The sequence below is a fragment of the Cyclopterus lumpus genome, chromosome 12 (assembly GCF_009769545.1).
Source record: "Cyclopterus lumpus isolate fCycLum1 chromosome 12, fCycLum1.pri, whole genome shotgun sequence".
NCBI lineage: Eukaryota > Metazoa > Chordata > Actinopteri > Perciformes > Cyclopteridae > Cyclopterus > Cyclopterus lumpus.
In genome coordinates, this window is record NC_046977.1 from 15,120,153 (window position 1) to 15,136,852 (window position 16,700).

The 16,700-nt window shown below is 45.1% G+C and overlaps 1 protein-coding gene across 1 annotated transcript; it reads left to right on the top strand.

Annotated features, from left to right (window-relative positions):
- The first annotated feature begins 240 nt into the window (after window positions 1-240).
- On the top strand, window positions 241-3,404 carry ccnb1 (cyclin B1). The gene is made up of 9 exons (XM_034547527.1): window positions 241-372; window positions 617-745; window positions 1,049-1,165; window positions 1,269-1,457; window positions 1,536-1,694; window positions 1,815-2,051; window positions 2,143-2,283; window positions 2,424-2,534; window positions 2,685-3,404. Exons 1-9 carry the CDS (start codon window positions 352-354, stop codon window positions 2,787-2,789), a joined length of 1,209 nt encoding a protein of 402 aa, XP_034403418.1. The 5' UTR covers window positions 241-351; the 3' UTR covers window positions 2,790-3,404.
- The last annotated feature ends 13,296 nt before the right edge of the window (window positions 3,405-16,700 follow it).

Below are 16,700 nucleotides of genomic sequence, written 5' to 3' on the forward strand. Positions count from 1 at the left end.
TGAAACAAGCCAGCACGGTTCTTGTTTTGGGGGAAAACAAACGTGTTCACTGAATATTTTCGTTGCTGTAAAGAACACATTTTTAAAAAAATGTTGAATTTAGAAAACAAAAATGAAAGACTTAGCCGGAAATAGGAAAATAACAACTCTAAATCACGTGACCCGTAGTTGTCCGGGGAACGCATTTGAAACAGATGTGCTCAGCCAATCAATGGCTCGGAGCATTCAGCTCACAGCGAATCAGCTTGAAGGGAGCGAGGATTTAAACCACGACGGCGAGGCTCAAAACTACACCGCATCATTCTCCATTACGATTGTCCACCCCGTTGTTGAAGCGACACACATTTCGAAATGGCTCTTCGTGTGACCAGAGTACGTACTTTAAAGGTTTTTTTGCTTCTCTCTATTGCTGCTTTTTGTGACTTTTAAAGGCGTTTAAAAGAAACGCTTCTTTATCGGTTTTCTATTTATTGGATTCGATGTTAAATGTCCTCGTGCGCCGCTGTCTGCTCTGCTCTCGTGCAGCCGGTCTATCATAGGGGTTCGACCAAATGCTGTGCTATACATTATGACTCGGTAACATGCAATTTTAACTTTTATTCTATTTTGACTGCAGAACCGCTTGGCCTCTACCAGGACCGACCTCGGAGGGAAGGCTTGCTCGGTCACCGGGCCCGCAATGAAGCCTCGAGCTGCGCTTGGAGAGATCGGAAACATCGCAGTCACCAAAGAAGTACAGAAAAAGGTGAATATGTGACTTATTTATGAAATCTCCTCCTGAGTCAATTGTGTTTTGAGCTGATTGGTGAATGAAATAATTCGGCTTGTTACTGAAAGATTAGCATTTACAAAAAAAATGCTAATTTAGGCTACATAGTTAAATAGCCCATAGTTATGTCTTGGCAACTGCTTTGTTTGACTGACACTCAAACACCTATGTTTTACTATGAGTAGTTAAATCTCCACATTTAAGTGTATGTACATATTGTAATGACTTGACCTAGAATACAATTTCAGTTTTAACTTCAGACTTTTTATTTTATTTTAGATTGTCAAGCCGGAGGCCACAAAGAAGACCAGAGTCGTAACCAAAAAGGCAGCAGTAGCCGTTGTTGTTGTTCAACCAAAACCAGAAAATGTTGTTCCTGCTGAGCCTGAGGTGCAGGTGAGTTGTCTGCCAACTGCTATCTGGCCACTGGGACACAAATGGTTGCGGGGCGTCGTGCTTCAGTTCGTTTGACCTCTCGCTGCGATCTCCACGGTTCCAGGTTCTCCCTGAACCAGCATCCCCCACGCCAATGGAGACCTCAGGCTGTGCGCCTGCTGACCTCTGTCAAGCGTTTTCCGACGTCATGCTTCACGCCGCCGTCCGCGACGTGGATGCAGAGGACTACGACAACCCCATGCTCTGCAGCGAATATGTCAAAGACATCTACAAGTACCTCAGACAGCTTGAGGCAAGTGCAAATGTATTTTTTTAAATGTATTTACCACACCTGCACTTTTTAGTTTTAACCAGTTTCTTGTCTCCCCAGGTTGAGCAGAACGTCAACCTCTCGTATCTTCAGGGTCAGGAGGTGACAGGTAACATGCGGGCCATCCTTATTGATTGGCTAGTGCAAGTGAGCCTGAAGTTCCGTCTGCTGCAGGAGACGATGTACATGACCGTGGGAATCATTGACCGCTTTCTTCAGGTGATTAACTGTATCAACCTTAAGCCAGTCGCTTGCTTCTCTGCGTGAAACGCTGCTCTCACGATAGCGATGTGGAACAGGCCAGTTTCTAAACTCTGCATGTGATTGCGCCTCACACAGGAGCACCCAGTCCCCAAGAAGCAGCTGCAGCTGGTCGGCGTCTCCGCCATGTTCCTTGCTTCCAAATACGAGGAGATGTACCCACCGGAGATCTCGGACTTTGCCTACGTGACGGACCGGGCCTACACCACCGCCCAGATCAGAGACATGGAGATGTCTCTCCTCCGGGTGCTCAAGTTCCAACTGGGCCGCCCTCTTCCCCTGCAGTTCCTCAGAAGGGCCTCAAAAATTTACGAGGTTTGTGGCTGCGTCTTAAAGCCGTCAGTTATCCGACCACTCTTGTATCTGTTAACCAGCCGCTAACGGTCCTGGCTCGTCTCCTTCCCAGGTAACTGCAGAGCAACACACCCTGGCCAAATACCTCCTGGAGCTCACCATGGTCGACTATGAGATGGTTCACTTCCCACCTTCCATGGTGGCAAGTGCTGCTTTGGCTCTTGCCCTCAAGGTCTTGGATGCTGGTGAATGGGTGGGTGTCCTTATGCCAACTCTTCTGGTGTTGAATAAGGCTTTTTGGCAATGCTGTACCCAAGTGGAGTGTTTAATGAAGAGATGGGTTATATCTCATCAGCTGCAGAAGGTAACGTTGTCTGTCACGTTTTCCCTCAGGATGTGACGCTGCAGCACTACATGGACTACACAGCAGAGAGTTTGATTCCTGTGATGGCACACATTGCAAAGAACGTTGTGAAGGTGAACGATGGGCTGACCAAGCACATGGTAGGTGTTAATTTGATCCACAGTGGCTGTTATTGGTCTGAACTGGATCCCTGACCGCTCAGCCAAAAGAGGGACTTCATTGAACGTCATTTATATTTCCATGCCTATTAAATTATCTGAAGCGTAATTCTCAACTTTCTCTTCTTGCAGGCCATTAAAGGAAAATACTCCACTTCGAAGCAGATGAGGATCGCCACCATCGCGCAGCTCAAGTCTTCGGTGGTGAAGGATCTCGCAAAGCAGCTCACCCAGTGAGATGACCATGCGTTTGGCACCATGTGCTGATTTGTACAGTTTTAACTTAAACTTTTTTTTCTTTTTCTAATGTGACTGAAGGAGCTTCACACCAACGACCATGTTAGTGGTTTGCATGAGACCCAACTGAATATCGTGTACTTTTTTTTTTTAAAGCATGCTACAAGTTTTTAATCTGAAAGCTGGTCCCCCTAAAATGCAGAGCCCACAAAGGCAGTTTAGACTTGAGGAAACGACTTGCTGCTCAGGGAACCGTGTCTCCTCCTCACGAGTCGGTGACTGACTACCTCCACGTCACAACGCTTACACCACCGTTCATTAATGCACTACTTGCCAACTGACATCGTAGCGGTGTTTCCTTGAGCATGTTTTGAATATTCACATTTCAATGTCACTATACAATCTGACCACGTTTATATCCAGGAAAAGCTATTTTTATTGCTTAAACTCCTGCGACTATAGAACTTGTGGCATGCTTTAACTTGGTCTCCATCAAAGGGGCCAGTGGTGTGGCTTTTATTTTTTTAATGGGATTGTTTTATTCTGTGTGAAATGTACAGCTGTTTTTAACTGTCTTGTTCTTAAAGCCTCTATTAAATGGTTCCAACCAGACTTGCACTCCTTGTCAATGTTTATCTCCACTAGAGGGAACTCTAAGCTCAAAGTTGTGCCTGGTTGACTACAGGATCTAGAAAGTGATTATGTACTTCAGTTGAGGCGTAACTCAAGGGGAATCTTTACTTCAGTGAAAGGCACTTTTTATTTGTCATGTGCTGACATATAGACCTGCCTTGGGCTGTCAGCACTCGTTTCATATCAAAGTAATTAGTGGCCAATTTGTCCAATAAATTTTAAAAAATCAAATTGCCACTGACTCACCACTGCGCTGGTAAAAAAAAACCGGTGTACCTGCTTACTCCTACATATAACCTCAGGTGCCTAAACAATTACACTATGAACAATGAAAAGACTAATATCTAGACAACGAAGAACTATTTAAAGAAAAATCTAACATAATGAGGAAGCTATTAGAATAAGTAAACGATGATGATTTCAAATTGCGCCTACAGTCATTAAGACTTTCCTCCACATTGCAAAAATGTCCCACTGGCTTCATATTGGTTGCAATTGTATTTTAAAAGGGGCTATTCACCGCTTTAAGGGTCAGCTCCATGAGCTTTCCCGGTTCTACTCAGACATGTTCTGTCCTCCTTGCCTTTAGGTTCCCCTTTTCCCATTACTTACCCAGCTCTGATTTGTAAATTCCACCTTTTGGAAAAGTGAACGCTTTGATTTAATAAATACAACAAAATGTTTCTAAAGTGTTATTGTTCGGTTGCTCTGGGTGTTTGTGTGTAATGTCTCAAACTGTATATTGTAGTATTGTACACGTGCCACAAGATGGCACACCCTGCATTTGAAGCAGTGTTGGACCGTTTTCCTGCAAACGTTTTACAATAAAAGCCTTGACAGGAAATTAAGATATTCCTTCCACTGAAACAACAGAGGGCTTTTATTTTTAAGCAGAAAGTGTTGAGTTTGTACGATTTCATCTGATTAGACCAGAATTCAAACTGGAGACGAGCATTAAGAATAACTATAGAGATAAACAGTCTTCTCTCTGATGGTCTCGTTTAATGATGGAGGTAAAAAAAAAAAAGAATCCTATTTCATGCAAAGTGTGATGAGACTTTATTTAAAGTTGATTCAGTGAAACACGAGGAGTCAGTCCACATAAAATATCAGTGATGCTTTAATACGTTTTTTGAGCTGAACCAGGCTTTGATAGTTATTAAAGTTATGTATAATTGTTGGACAACAGAGCAGTAATGCTGACACCTTGAAGCTTCTACCCATTCAGCTCAGAGCCTTCTGTTTTCCACAGAGACACATAATTAGCCTCCGTTATCCTGGAAAGCCGGGCTTTTGAAACCCCCAGATCGGTATGATCTGTGGGTTTCAATTCATACTCGGAGGCTGAGGTCATGACTGGACAGCCATATCGGTTTACAAGACAGATTCCTCCTGTGCGGGGCTCCAAACCATACACTTGCAGCTGCCTGCAACACTTATTGGCCTTTGGGACGAAGATTCAGCTGCGTGACATCTATCATGACGGGAAACTGTTGCCGTTCAAGAGAACTCGCCAACACAGAAACACACGAGCAACCTCACTGTAGAAATGCGTGACGGGGTCATTTCACGCCAATTACAAAGAACTAAACATGTAATTCATCACTCAACCCTTGGTGCCGGTTTTAGGTGCGGAGTTTACATGTCGGCTTCAGAAAAGACTTTCATTCTGTGAAGACAAAGCAATCAGAGCTGATCGAGAGTCCGATTTGGATCGACTCCATTATTCGTCATATAAACAAATACAGAGACCCAAGACAATCAGTCTCGGGAACCCATTGGCCATCGGTCCGGCGATGGATACGCCTTTGGGGACAAGGAGCTATATTTCTGATGTCCCGGATACGCCGGCCAAGACTTCCTTCTCGGTGCGCTGCTCATTCTTTACAGTCCAATTAGGAACTTGAGATGCAACATTGGAGTTGGAGTTGAGATGGACCTGTACAGCACTTTTCTAGTCTCCCGACCACTCAAAGCACTAAGACATCACTCGCACCCATTCACACACTGATGATAGGAGCCACCTGTCAATCAGCAGTAACTAAGGAGCAATGTTGGGGTTAAGTGTGTCTTGCCCAAGGACACATCGACATGGACTAACTGAGCCAGGGATCGAACCGCGATGGACGACCCAGCTCACCACTGAGCCACAATCGCCCCCCAAGACGAGACGACGACGCGCTCGACCGGATTGTTTCTCAAGCAGCCAGTGTACGAGTTCATTTTAAAGCAATAAAAATCACCGTCCGCTCGGCGTCCAGTCGGCGGATGCCCAGATTGCATTTTGGCCTCTTTTGCTCTCCACACGGACCGTGACCTGCATTCAACCGAAGCCTGCACATGTTGACGTCTGTGGCTCACAGTGAAACAGTTTCAACATGGATGGATTGGCACATGGTTTTGCAAAGAAATTCATGGGGCCCAGATAAACTCCCTAATAATGTTGGTGTACAGCTCAGCAGCCTGTTATTTATGATAGAGTAATATGATTATGACTCTTTCTGTAGCATTCAGTATTTTAATTTGCTTTTAATGAGGAGTTAACGTACTGTGCATCAGCACTGAGCTGACAACGGCGTACTCAGCCACCGGTTAGAGGAGCTCCACTGCTTAGAGGCGACTGCTCTTCCTTCTGGAAGAAAGCAGTTCCAGTGACATAACAAGTCATTTATTGAATTAGTTCAGAGCGGATCTCTCTAATTCAATGTGCGCTGTACAAATACAACTATCTGCATGGCTAGATATCACATTTAATGATGTACTATTTTGGGTGACCCAACTACTTCAGTGTGCAATCGCGAAGAATTCATGGCTTTTAAAGATCTCAAGTGATGTTCAACACACATTGTCCGACACAATGTGAGAACCTTCATGATTCATGCGCATTCCAATGTCCTCAAAGCACAAATGCTTCTGTCCTGTTCCATATTTATTCAAGCTCTAGCCCATTAAATGAATTTGCTAGTCAGCACTGAGGTACCGAAAGAATGCAAAGCTTGGCTGAAGACCTCTCGGCATTTCAGCAGTACCTCTCACCCACAAGCAGTTGGTCCAAGACCAGTGTGGAGCTCCTTCCCAGTCTAAACATCGTCCAAGATGGCCAGAGATTAAACAAGTGCACCCTTCAAAATGAGTCAATGCCCATTCTCACCTCCCGTCCACTGCGCGTCTCAATTCAATATGACAAAGTCAAACAAACAGCCGCCCCGCGGCAGCACTGTGAGGGTTTCTGCGTGGCCGCTGGAGGCTGGCAGGCAGAACGAGGCCTCCGGGCCTGAGACTGGAGTGAAATGAAAATAAACTCGAGGGCATTCATTTTCACAATTTACAGATTCTCAAATAAAAATCATGTGCTTTCTGAACTTCGCTGACCTGGGACGCTCCGTGTCACATGAATGAAAGAAAGGCTCCCATTGTGGCCTGAACAGTGGAGCGTTTGAGCCAGGTGTGAATGGGATTTTCACCAGACCGCCGTAAGCAGGAAGTCATCTTCCCCTCCGGATCAAGGTCTTTGACATGTAATTGCAGAGTAAACCATGGTGTTATTAGTCACACTGATTATGGCCCTGTTCCATTCAAGTGGGCCAGGACGCTGGTATTGGCTGTTAAATGGCTGTGACTAAATAGAATAATACTACATTACATTTTTATCAATTACACCTGTGTTTACCCTGCTATGACATGTCATAATGGCTCCTGTGAAAAGGGCCTACTGGGCAAGCTGATGGAGATTATGTGATATGATTGACAGCTCCAGAACAGCTACTTAAATTCAAATGAGATCAAAGTGTGTAGTAAATTCATAATTTTTTATACTGGTTAACAAGAACATTTCAAGACAGCATTGCCCAATGTCCTATGATAACCATATGTTCTCTGCACACATTACAAATAAAAGCCTGGATACAAAACAGCGAGATTAAGTTAAATTGGACAAAGAAAAACATTGTAGAAATCTAAACGGTTATTATATGCTTGCTTTGGCAAGATATGTGGTTTTGGGGAGACAAAACAAAGTTATTATCTTGTTTAGGCTTTCAGAGATTACTTTTGGCACTGCGCAGCTCCAGTTCAAAGGAGAGTATGGTTGCAGGGAAGTGACTGTTGGTGGTTCACTTCCCTAAATGAGATTTTCACACTGGCCTTCACTATTTTAAAGTGCACGTGGACTTTCTCACGGGGAAGAAACTCAATAAGAAAAAACAAGGTCCAATTTCTATCTTAATCAGGGAGTTGCATTTTGAACTTGTTTCTGTACCAAATAATACATCAGTATTTCTGATGTGATGAGGACATTTGTTTATGCTGCTTCCAGACTGGTTAGATAAACAATCGACCAATCATAGCTGAGCAGGGGCGATTCAAATGGAGATTTCATCCTCCTTCACAGCAAGCTAGCTGGCGCAACATCCATGACAAATAATAGCAACTGAGAACTGGCCAAAAAAGGTGTGGATGACATTTAGACGCAGCTGTTGTCCGTCCACTTGCGGTTACAAGTCTGAAATAATAATCCCATAATACAAGTCCTCACCTTGTCTTAAAATCGTTCTCACGTGGCTTCGGAAATGCATCGCGCCAACTCCCTCGCCAGTGGTCACGTAGAGTGCATCTCTATGTTCACGTCACACCGTATCGACTGGAGCGCCGATGGTTTATGGTTCTCCGACTGTTCGCTGTGTTCTACCCTGTCATCACTGAGCAACAAAATAACCACCGAAGGGCTATTAAGTTAATGCTGTTACGCACCGGAACCATCAGAGGTTGTAAGTGGGGCCAGTGTTTGTGTTTGGATTTACGAGATCAGTAATAATGAGAACACGGGTGCTCATGAGTCCAGTGCTTGGTGCTGTGGTTGGAGGTGCGTTGGTACAAGTTCTACGGGCTAGTCTCTCGTGAGCCATGCGGTGCGGTACTGTCGTATTTGAAGTCTGCTTTGTTGATCCTCGACGTACATTTTTAAGCACGTATGTCCCGAAAAAAATAATCCTTCTACTCACAGAAAAACAACAACAAAACCTTTTCCACGTGAAGTAGTAATAGAATCCTTTTGCTCCTTCGTTTTAGTGATGTGAGGACTACAGAGAAGTCCCCTGGGATCCACAGTGTGTTGTAATCGGACCTGGTCAGGCCGCCTGGCACACGCCCGCCAATGGGCTGTGATAAATCCTCAGTGAGCTTGGAGGAAGGGAGGGGATCCACTGCTGCTCCTGCTGACACGTCGTAAATCAACCTCCGGGATCACTTGGCCATGCCCTTTGTTGTCTGCGTGCGACTCGGAGATTGGCAGAGACTGAACCACTTCCACTGCTTTATATGGGAAACCCATACGGCCTGAATCCATGAGCGCAATCTGCACTTAACCATTCTCTACCTTTTTTTCCCCAGTCACTCCTAGAAGGAGGATTTCTGACACCCAGGTTATACCGAAACATATTACCTGTCTGCAAAATGTATTCTGGGGAAAACATGGATGTCTGTACAAAATTTGATGGCAATTTATTATTTAGTATTCAAAGACATTTCACTCAAATGTCAGAGGATCACCAGAGACAGTAAGACACACCTGCTGGGCACCATAATTGTCTCTACAAAATGTCATGGCAAACCAATTAATTGCTGTCGAAATATTTCAAATCTGGAATAAATCGCCATCACAACACCGGTGTCGCTAAAAACGCAGAAGGGCATTTAACAACGCTTTTACCCGTTTTGAAGATTTATTCAGATGACAACCCCCCCCCCCCAAAACAATTTTTTAAGCCATTTCTCCAAGTTGGAACTCTTTTTCTTTTCTTTCGTCTTCCTACAGTGCTCCCGGCAGCTGTGTAGTGTGCACAGTGCTGTGAAAGCACTTTGGTAAATTAGAGTGGAGTCATCAGCTTTCACCTCATCAAGGTGAGCTCCTGCTCCTGATGAGGAGGACTCTCATCCCACTCATTTGTCACGTCACTCTCCTGTCACACTGAGTTCCCTTGGTCGTAGAGCTCTTTCCTCGTTGAGATTGGTCCCCTCAGGCACACGACGCATGTCGTCTGCCGTGCGTCTCGGCCTTGCCGTGTGGGGAAAAGATGTTTCTGCTTGTTGCAGATGGCTCCTCACTCGGCGACGTCAAGAAATGAAAGAACAAAATCGTTCCAATTGTCATCAGCTGCTTCACTCCACCAAGAATCAGGGATAAACCGATTTCCCTCAAAATGTAATTGAGGTTGCTTTTTTGTTGTTCTCTGGAGTGTTTTCTGGTAGTTTGACCAATCATCCCACACACACACAGCAACCTCCAGGGGCTCAACGGCGAACAGAAGCACAGTTATTGATTGTATCAGTCAATAAAAGCTAGTTTCCTCCCCAACTATTATACTAATGCACTTTGGGTGAGTGTCCCGGCGAGCCTCGCAGGCCAGGTTATAAAGTGCACCAGAGCTCCTAAATTATTAACAATGCCCCCTCCACCAGCTCCGGGCCTCCATTAGAGACAGCGGGGGAAGAGGGGGGTGGGGGGTGACGATGATGTCACCCGGCCCCATGGAGCCAGTCAAGGGCACCTGGGAATGAATGATGGAGTCAGCTGTGGAGAGGAGGACCACAGCTCTGCCTGAAGAGTCTCTCGGAGCAGACGAGTGCTCTGCCTCTGCAGGTCACTCCACCGACTGGCCTCAAGAGGGAAACGCCGTCTGTGAATACAATACATGTAACCACGGCTCATAATGACCAATGATTGTCAAAGTACAGATGGTTCATAGATTCAGAAACTCTACTGGAGGAAAGAACTCTTCCTCTGAAAGATATTCCCTCATTTGGTGTTTGGATGACTGGTGGAGAGTGCTGTCATGTCGCCCCCATCGGCATTCAACCGCCTAAAGGACCCCTCCAAGCGCCTTAAGGTCAACTACAACTTCCTACCTGACGCAAGTATTTTTAGATGAGCAGGCGCACGGGGAGGACCAAGAACCAGTCAGGAGGGGCCCATGAGAAATCAGAAATTTCTATTAGAAATAAATACAATTGAAAAAGGCTTAGAAGAAGACATTGGGCACAATTTTCAGGCACACGTGCAGAGCCCTGGTATTACATGGAAAGTGTCACTAACCTAGAATCAATCCGTGGTACTCAAACCCAATGGCGTTTGGTTTGCACCAGGACACCATACAAACAACACCAAAGGTTCCAGTGAACCTCCTAATGGCCCACTAGAGCGACCAGGACCGGTTGAACCGCCTCAATGACCACTACAACTACCTGTTTCTTGTCATGTTGAAGCATCCCTCTGAAGGCTGAAGTCAGGGAGCATACGTTTCCCTCCACAGCAAACATCTCAGATTAAATGACCAAGAGTGACACGTTTGGCTCTGCAGGATAGACACATCTCTCACACCTCTTATTGTATATTAGGAAACATAAAAACAAGATGACACACCATCCTCCCCACAGATGGTGGTTTTCATCAATCTGATACTGACAGACTGCATGCAGGAGAGAAACTGTATGGAAATTCAGATTGAAGTGATCCACTGTAAAATGCAACCGCTACGGCTGACAGGCTTCTGGGTGAAAACACCAGTGTGTGAGATGTCAGAGAGGGTAAAGTGGAGGAAAGCCTGATTGTTCTTTTGTGGTACACAAGGGAGCAAACTCAGCCATTATCCGACCTCACCAGGAGGACGACTGCTTACTGACCTTTTTTTCTGACGAGTATTGACGAGTTACCGCTTTACAACATCCTCCATGTACACCACTTGACTATAATCATATTCCAACTGCCTATATTCCCTCTGCTTCTTGTGGCAGTGTGAATGAACCCAAGGAACCCTCGTGAGAGGCTCTGGAAATAAAAGACAAGAAAGGTTATTTGACTTGGACGATCTCGTCAAAATACAGGCCTTGCTCCGCCACTGATCCGAACTTAAAAGCGCATGAAATAGGCCGTGCATGCTTCTAGCGTAGTGCGAGGTATTTCCGCTCTGCGCTCTACGGACGGTCTGCTTCTGTCTCATTTCTGGGAAGCTCAGCGCGTCGAATGCCAAACATTCAAACACAGTCCAGAAGAAGAAAGTAACCCTGTTGCCAAGACACATCTTTCTTTCTCTATATCTCTGGGCAGAGGGCTTCATGAAGCCGGGAAAGGCCTTCCAATCACTGGCACACGCTGACATCTGGTGTGTCTTTGCTCTGATGTCTGTGGGATAGTCAAGCAAGGATGGAGGATGGACGTCGCACATTTAACATCTGTGTGTGAATGCAGTGCTGGAGTCAGGATGAATAAATTAAGGGACGATGGGAATAAATCAGAAATGTTATCAAGGTCTCGAGTGTTTAAAATACCACAATATTGACTTCTGATGGCATAATAACAGCGATGCTTTGAGCAAAATGCGTACATATCCTAAAATGTTGAGTAAACGGCAAGGCTGACCAATCGTAGCGTAGCATCAGCAAGCTCAGAGCACTATCTGCTCCACAGACTCTCATGCAACCCTTTCGGATATTCTTCATTTTAGGCCAGTTTAGGCCAACACTCGGGCCTTCATTTTGATCTCAACACACCTGTAAAGATTGGCTTCTTGCACAGTGGTCCACAGACATATAAAATGACATAATGACACACACACACACAAACACACACACAAACACACACACACAAACACACACACAACACGCTGTCGCAACTGCTAACAAGGAAGTAACGCACTGTAGCCAATGTAATAGCTGAGCTCCAGCGGTATTAGAAAATACTGAGTCATGTAGTGACAAAGATTTGTTCGTAAATGTACTGAAGACCTCTACACTGAACCCCATATTGCTCCTGAGAGGCAGGACTGAGCCTTGCATGGCGAATGAGAGACATTATGAAGCCCTTTGTCCCGGTAGAAAAGGTCTGTAAGTGCAGTCCATCTAACACTGCGTGTAGATTACTGAAAGACATATGGCATTCAAACATCTTGCCTTCTGTAAAACCATCTGAGCTTCCTTTGGCCTTTTGGTGATTAACAGCTCGTCAGGTTCAAACATGTTTGAGCCGTTACACTGATTATTCAAACTGACTAAGAGGAATTCAATTAGCACCGGACATCGGAGAGCTCCCTTTGGCGCCAGATGTCGTGTAACTGGTTGGCCAAACTACCGGAGTGATGGGCCCAGTTACATTTCTGTCTCAGGTTTCAGGCACATAGAGACAGTCATTATCAATGCATGTAATGCAATAAATCTGGAGATCAAGTATGATGCTTACGGCTTGAGACAGATGGTAGAGCAGATGTTCACCTTAAAATAAAATTAACAACATCAGATCCAATATGTCTTTTCAAAACTGTGAGGAAACTTAAGTGCGTGCCACTTTATGCCTTCTATTTCTTAGATGTCTAGATATAATACTTAGTTTGTATATGATCTATATTGTAAAAATATATTTCATGTTTTTTTTAATAAATAAATAATGAATAAAAAATAATAAATAAATACTCCGCCCAGACCGTGTTACCCTGTGTCACTACATTACACTAGATGTATAATAATGCAATTGTTTGCTATAACAACTTGATAACGTAAATGTTTAATTATCTCTGTGTGTGTGTGTGTGTATGTGTGTGTGTGAGAGTGTTCTAAAGACCCAATATAATTCCCATGGTGACCAAGTCTTGCCAGCAAGAAGATGTAACAAAAATGTTGGTTTGATGTACAATCCAAAAATAATCTAGCAAACCCGTATATGAGATGTAGCATACAGTTGTATTCAGTTTCACAAGCCAGACATAATGTCTCAGGGACACAAATAAAAAATATAGTGCAGTTGAGATTTGGTGAAACAATGCACTGATTTTTATCTTGACAGCCCAGACAGAATAATCACTTGGTCAAATAATGGGTTCCAGATGTTTCTTTTCTCTCCAAGGCACCCTATTGAGGGAACAAGCTATTTGTTGTCAACTGTGCAAAACGAGCACATGTTGAACAAACAGAAATGTGCAAGGATCACACAGATGAGTCCTTCCCTGCTATAATTAGCCTCCCTGTGTTCACCTCCTTTCACTGTGCCAGCTGTTTCAACCATTTCAGATTGCAGGCGTGTTAAAACCTTCCCCGCTCTCCACTGTAAAATAACACTAATTCTGCTTTGTGCCACATCCGGAGCTGAGCAAGATTCAAAAGATGAGCAATAATTCATTTTCTTCTTTTTCTTTTTTAACAAGCCTTCCAAACATGTTCCATTTTCTAATCATTCACTCTTATATCAGCTAGAAATATGTTAAGTTACCCAAGCAGTTGTTGAGTCACCAGCCCTAACTTTGGAACAGATTTATTTATTTATATATATTTGTTTGTGTATATGTTTTAAAAAAATATATTTTTCTTTATATATGTTCTTATTTTGGGCTGCACGGTGGTGTAGTGGCTAGCACTGTCGCCTCACAGCAAGAGGGCTGCGGGTTCGATTCCCGGTCGGAGCGGTCCTTCTGTGTGGAGTTTGCATGTTCTCCCCGTGGCAGCGTGGGTTCTCTCCGGGCTCTCCGGCTTCCTCCCACAGTCCAAAGACATGCTGCAGGTTAATTGATCTCTAAATTGCCCATAGGTGTGAATGTGAGAGTGAATGGTTGTATGTCCCTACATGTGCCCTCGATGGACTGGCGGCCTGTCCAAGGGGTCCCCTGCCTTTGCCCTATGTCAGCTGGGATAGGCTCCAGCGCCCCCGCGACCCTAATGAGGATAAGCGGTATTGAAAATGGATGGATGGATGTTCTTATTTTTTTTGTTTGTTTTGTACAGGGCCCCTAAAATGCCAAATCATGATTTATTTAGTATGAATTAGTTTTTTACAAGGATTAAGCCTCGTGAGGACAATATCAACCAAATAATTTGAACGCACAAGATAAAAAAACATTATGTCTCTGCGAACCCTGATTCTAATTTTCTGTGCATTTGTTCCCCAAAAATGCTGTAATGTTAATTATTTCTTGCGAATCGCCACTCAAGAATCTCATTAAACCTCCATTGAGTGAGTTCAACTTGTCCAAAGGCTTCTCACAAGTCTTATCGTCCCAAATGGAATCATCCCGACTCAGTAGTGTGTAGCATGAAGCAGACAAGCTGTGCTTTCCACCCTTTTAAGCCGGAGACAGTTTCAATGGATAGCTAACCTTTCTCCTGCTGGTCCTCAGCTATTAATAGTGCTTTTCTTCCAGAAGAAACGACAGGCAACGAAAGCAAACCTTACAATGGCTGCCCTTCATAAGATACTTTGTGCATTTTAATCCCTCAATTAACTGGAGCAACGTTGAGCCAGTATTATTAAGTGTAACTGAAGGGACATTACACACATTAATTACCTTGATAAAGGCTTTTGCTGCAATAATTAGAGGTTTAATGTAAAGTTCACATACACATTGGTATCAGTGTACCTGTTATTGGTATGGAGACCTTAACTAAAAAGTACAAAAAAATAAAGAAAAGACCAGAAACCAGGGGAAAACTGTTTTTTGAAAACAGGTCATTTATTAAGTTAGCCATGCTAACAATATTTTTGGTGAATGAAAGCAACAAAGACACTGAAGTGAAGGTCACAGTTCAAGCATTACAGAAGGAACACAGTGAATTGTGAGTTCTCTGTTTATCTTGACAGTATTTCTTGGTGACGCAGGTTATTGCAGTTGATGCTGTTCGCTTAGGAAGAGGCAAACCTCTGCTCGGCTTTGCAATTGCTGAAAACCATATGTTGCATATGAATTTGGTGCCATTTAGTGACAAGTAAACAAGGCCGGTAAAGTAATTTTGACTTGCAATTTTGCTATTATTATTGTAGCAGCAGTATTATATTTAATTCTGGAAAAAGAAACATAACATTGTCTCTACTGATAGAGAATGAGGAAAAAACAGAAAGACCATTGCACAGTATCTTGTTTAACTGTTTTCAGATGTTGCGCTCCACAGTTATCGGTAAAGCGAAACACCTTCCCATAAAGTATTTATCTGGATTGTGTACTATTATGGGTAAGTAAATGTCAAAAGATGTCAAAGAGGCAGGAATTGCGGCAGGAATTGCTATCTGTTGGAAATATTGCAGTTTATGTAGCATAATTCTACTTACCCTACATTTGTTTATCTTCTCGGCCATATGACTCATTAATTGCCCTTCAATCCTCCATTCATTAGTTAGATTCATTAGTGTTAGTAAAGTCTAGTAAAGCCATTTGTCCACAATAAAACAATGCTCAGAGTTTGATTCTGGATATTTATGTTATGCCAACGAAGCGGTGGTATTTTTTTGGATGGTCCAGGAATGGGAAGCTGCACGGAGGCTGCAGCGAGAACCGCTCTGAGCTGAGGCACAGTGGAGACAGCGGGAATTGACGGAGCAATCGGCAGCGGGAGGCGGCAATCGGGAGGCGGCAAGCGAAAGGCGCAGCAATGAGGCGGCAATGCAGTTGGTGGCGGCAGCGGCAACCGGCAGCGGCAACTGGCATTGGCTGCAACCCTAAGGTGGTAACGGGAGGTGCCGTGTGCAGTTGGAGGAACAGAGGTGGCAGCAGGAAGTGGCAGCGGCGTGGGCAGTTGGAGGTGCCAGCAGGAGGCGACAGTGGGAGGCTGTAGTGGGAACCGGCATTGGCTGCGACATTGAGGTGGCATAGAGGTGGCAGCGGGAAGTGGCAGCGGCGTGGGCAGTTGGAGGCGCCAGCAGGAGGCGGTAGTGGGAGGCGGCAGCGGCAACCGGCAGCGGCAACCGGCAGCGGAAACCGTCAGCAGCTTATCTGCGACCCTAAGGTGGTAGCGGGAGGCGTTGTGTGCAGTTGGAGGCAGCCGTGGGAGGCGGCAGTGGAAGGCGGCAACCGGCATTGACTGCGACCCTAAGGCGGTAGCAGGAGGCGGTGTGTGCAGTGGGAGGCACAAAGGCACAGCGGCAACTGGCATTGGGTGCGGCTTTTTGCTGCGACACAGAGTTGGCATAGATGTGGCAACGGCAACTGGGAGGCTGCAGTGGGAGGCGGCAGCGGCAACCGGCAGCGGCAACCAGCTTTTGCTGCGACACAGAGGTGGCACAGAGGTGGCAGCGGGAAGTGGCAGCGGCGTGGGCAGTTGGAGGTGCCAGCAGGAGGCGTCAGTGGGACGCTGCAGTGGGAACCGGCATTGGCTGCGACACTGAGGTGGCATAGAGGTGGCAGCGGGAAGTGGCAGCGGGAAGTGGCAGCGGGAAGTGGCAGCGCCGTGGGCAGTTGGAGACGCCAGCAGGAGGCGGCAGTGGGAGGCTGTAGTGGGAACCGGCATTGGCTGTGGCATTGGCTGTGACAC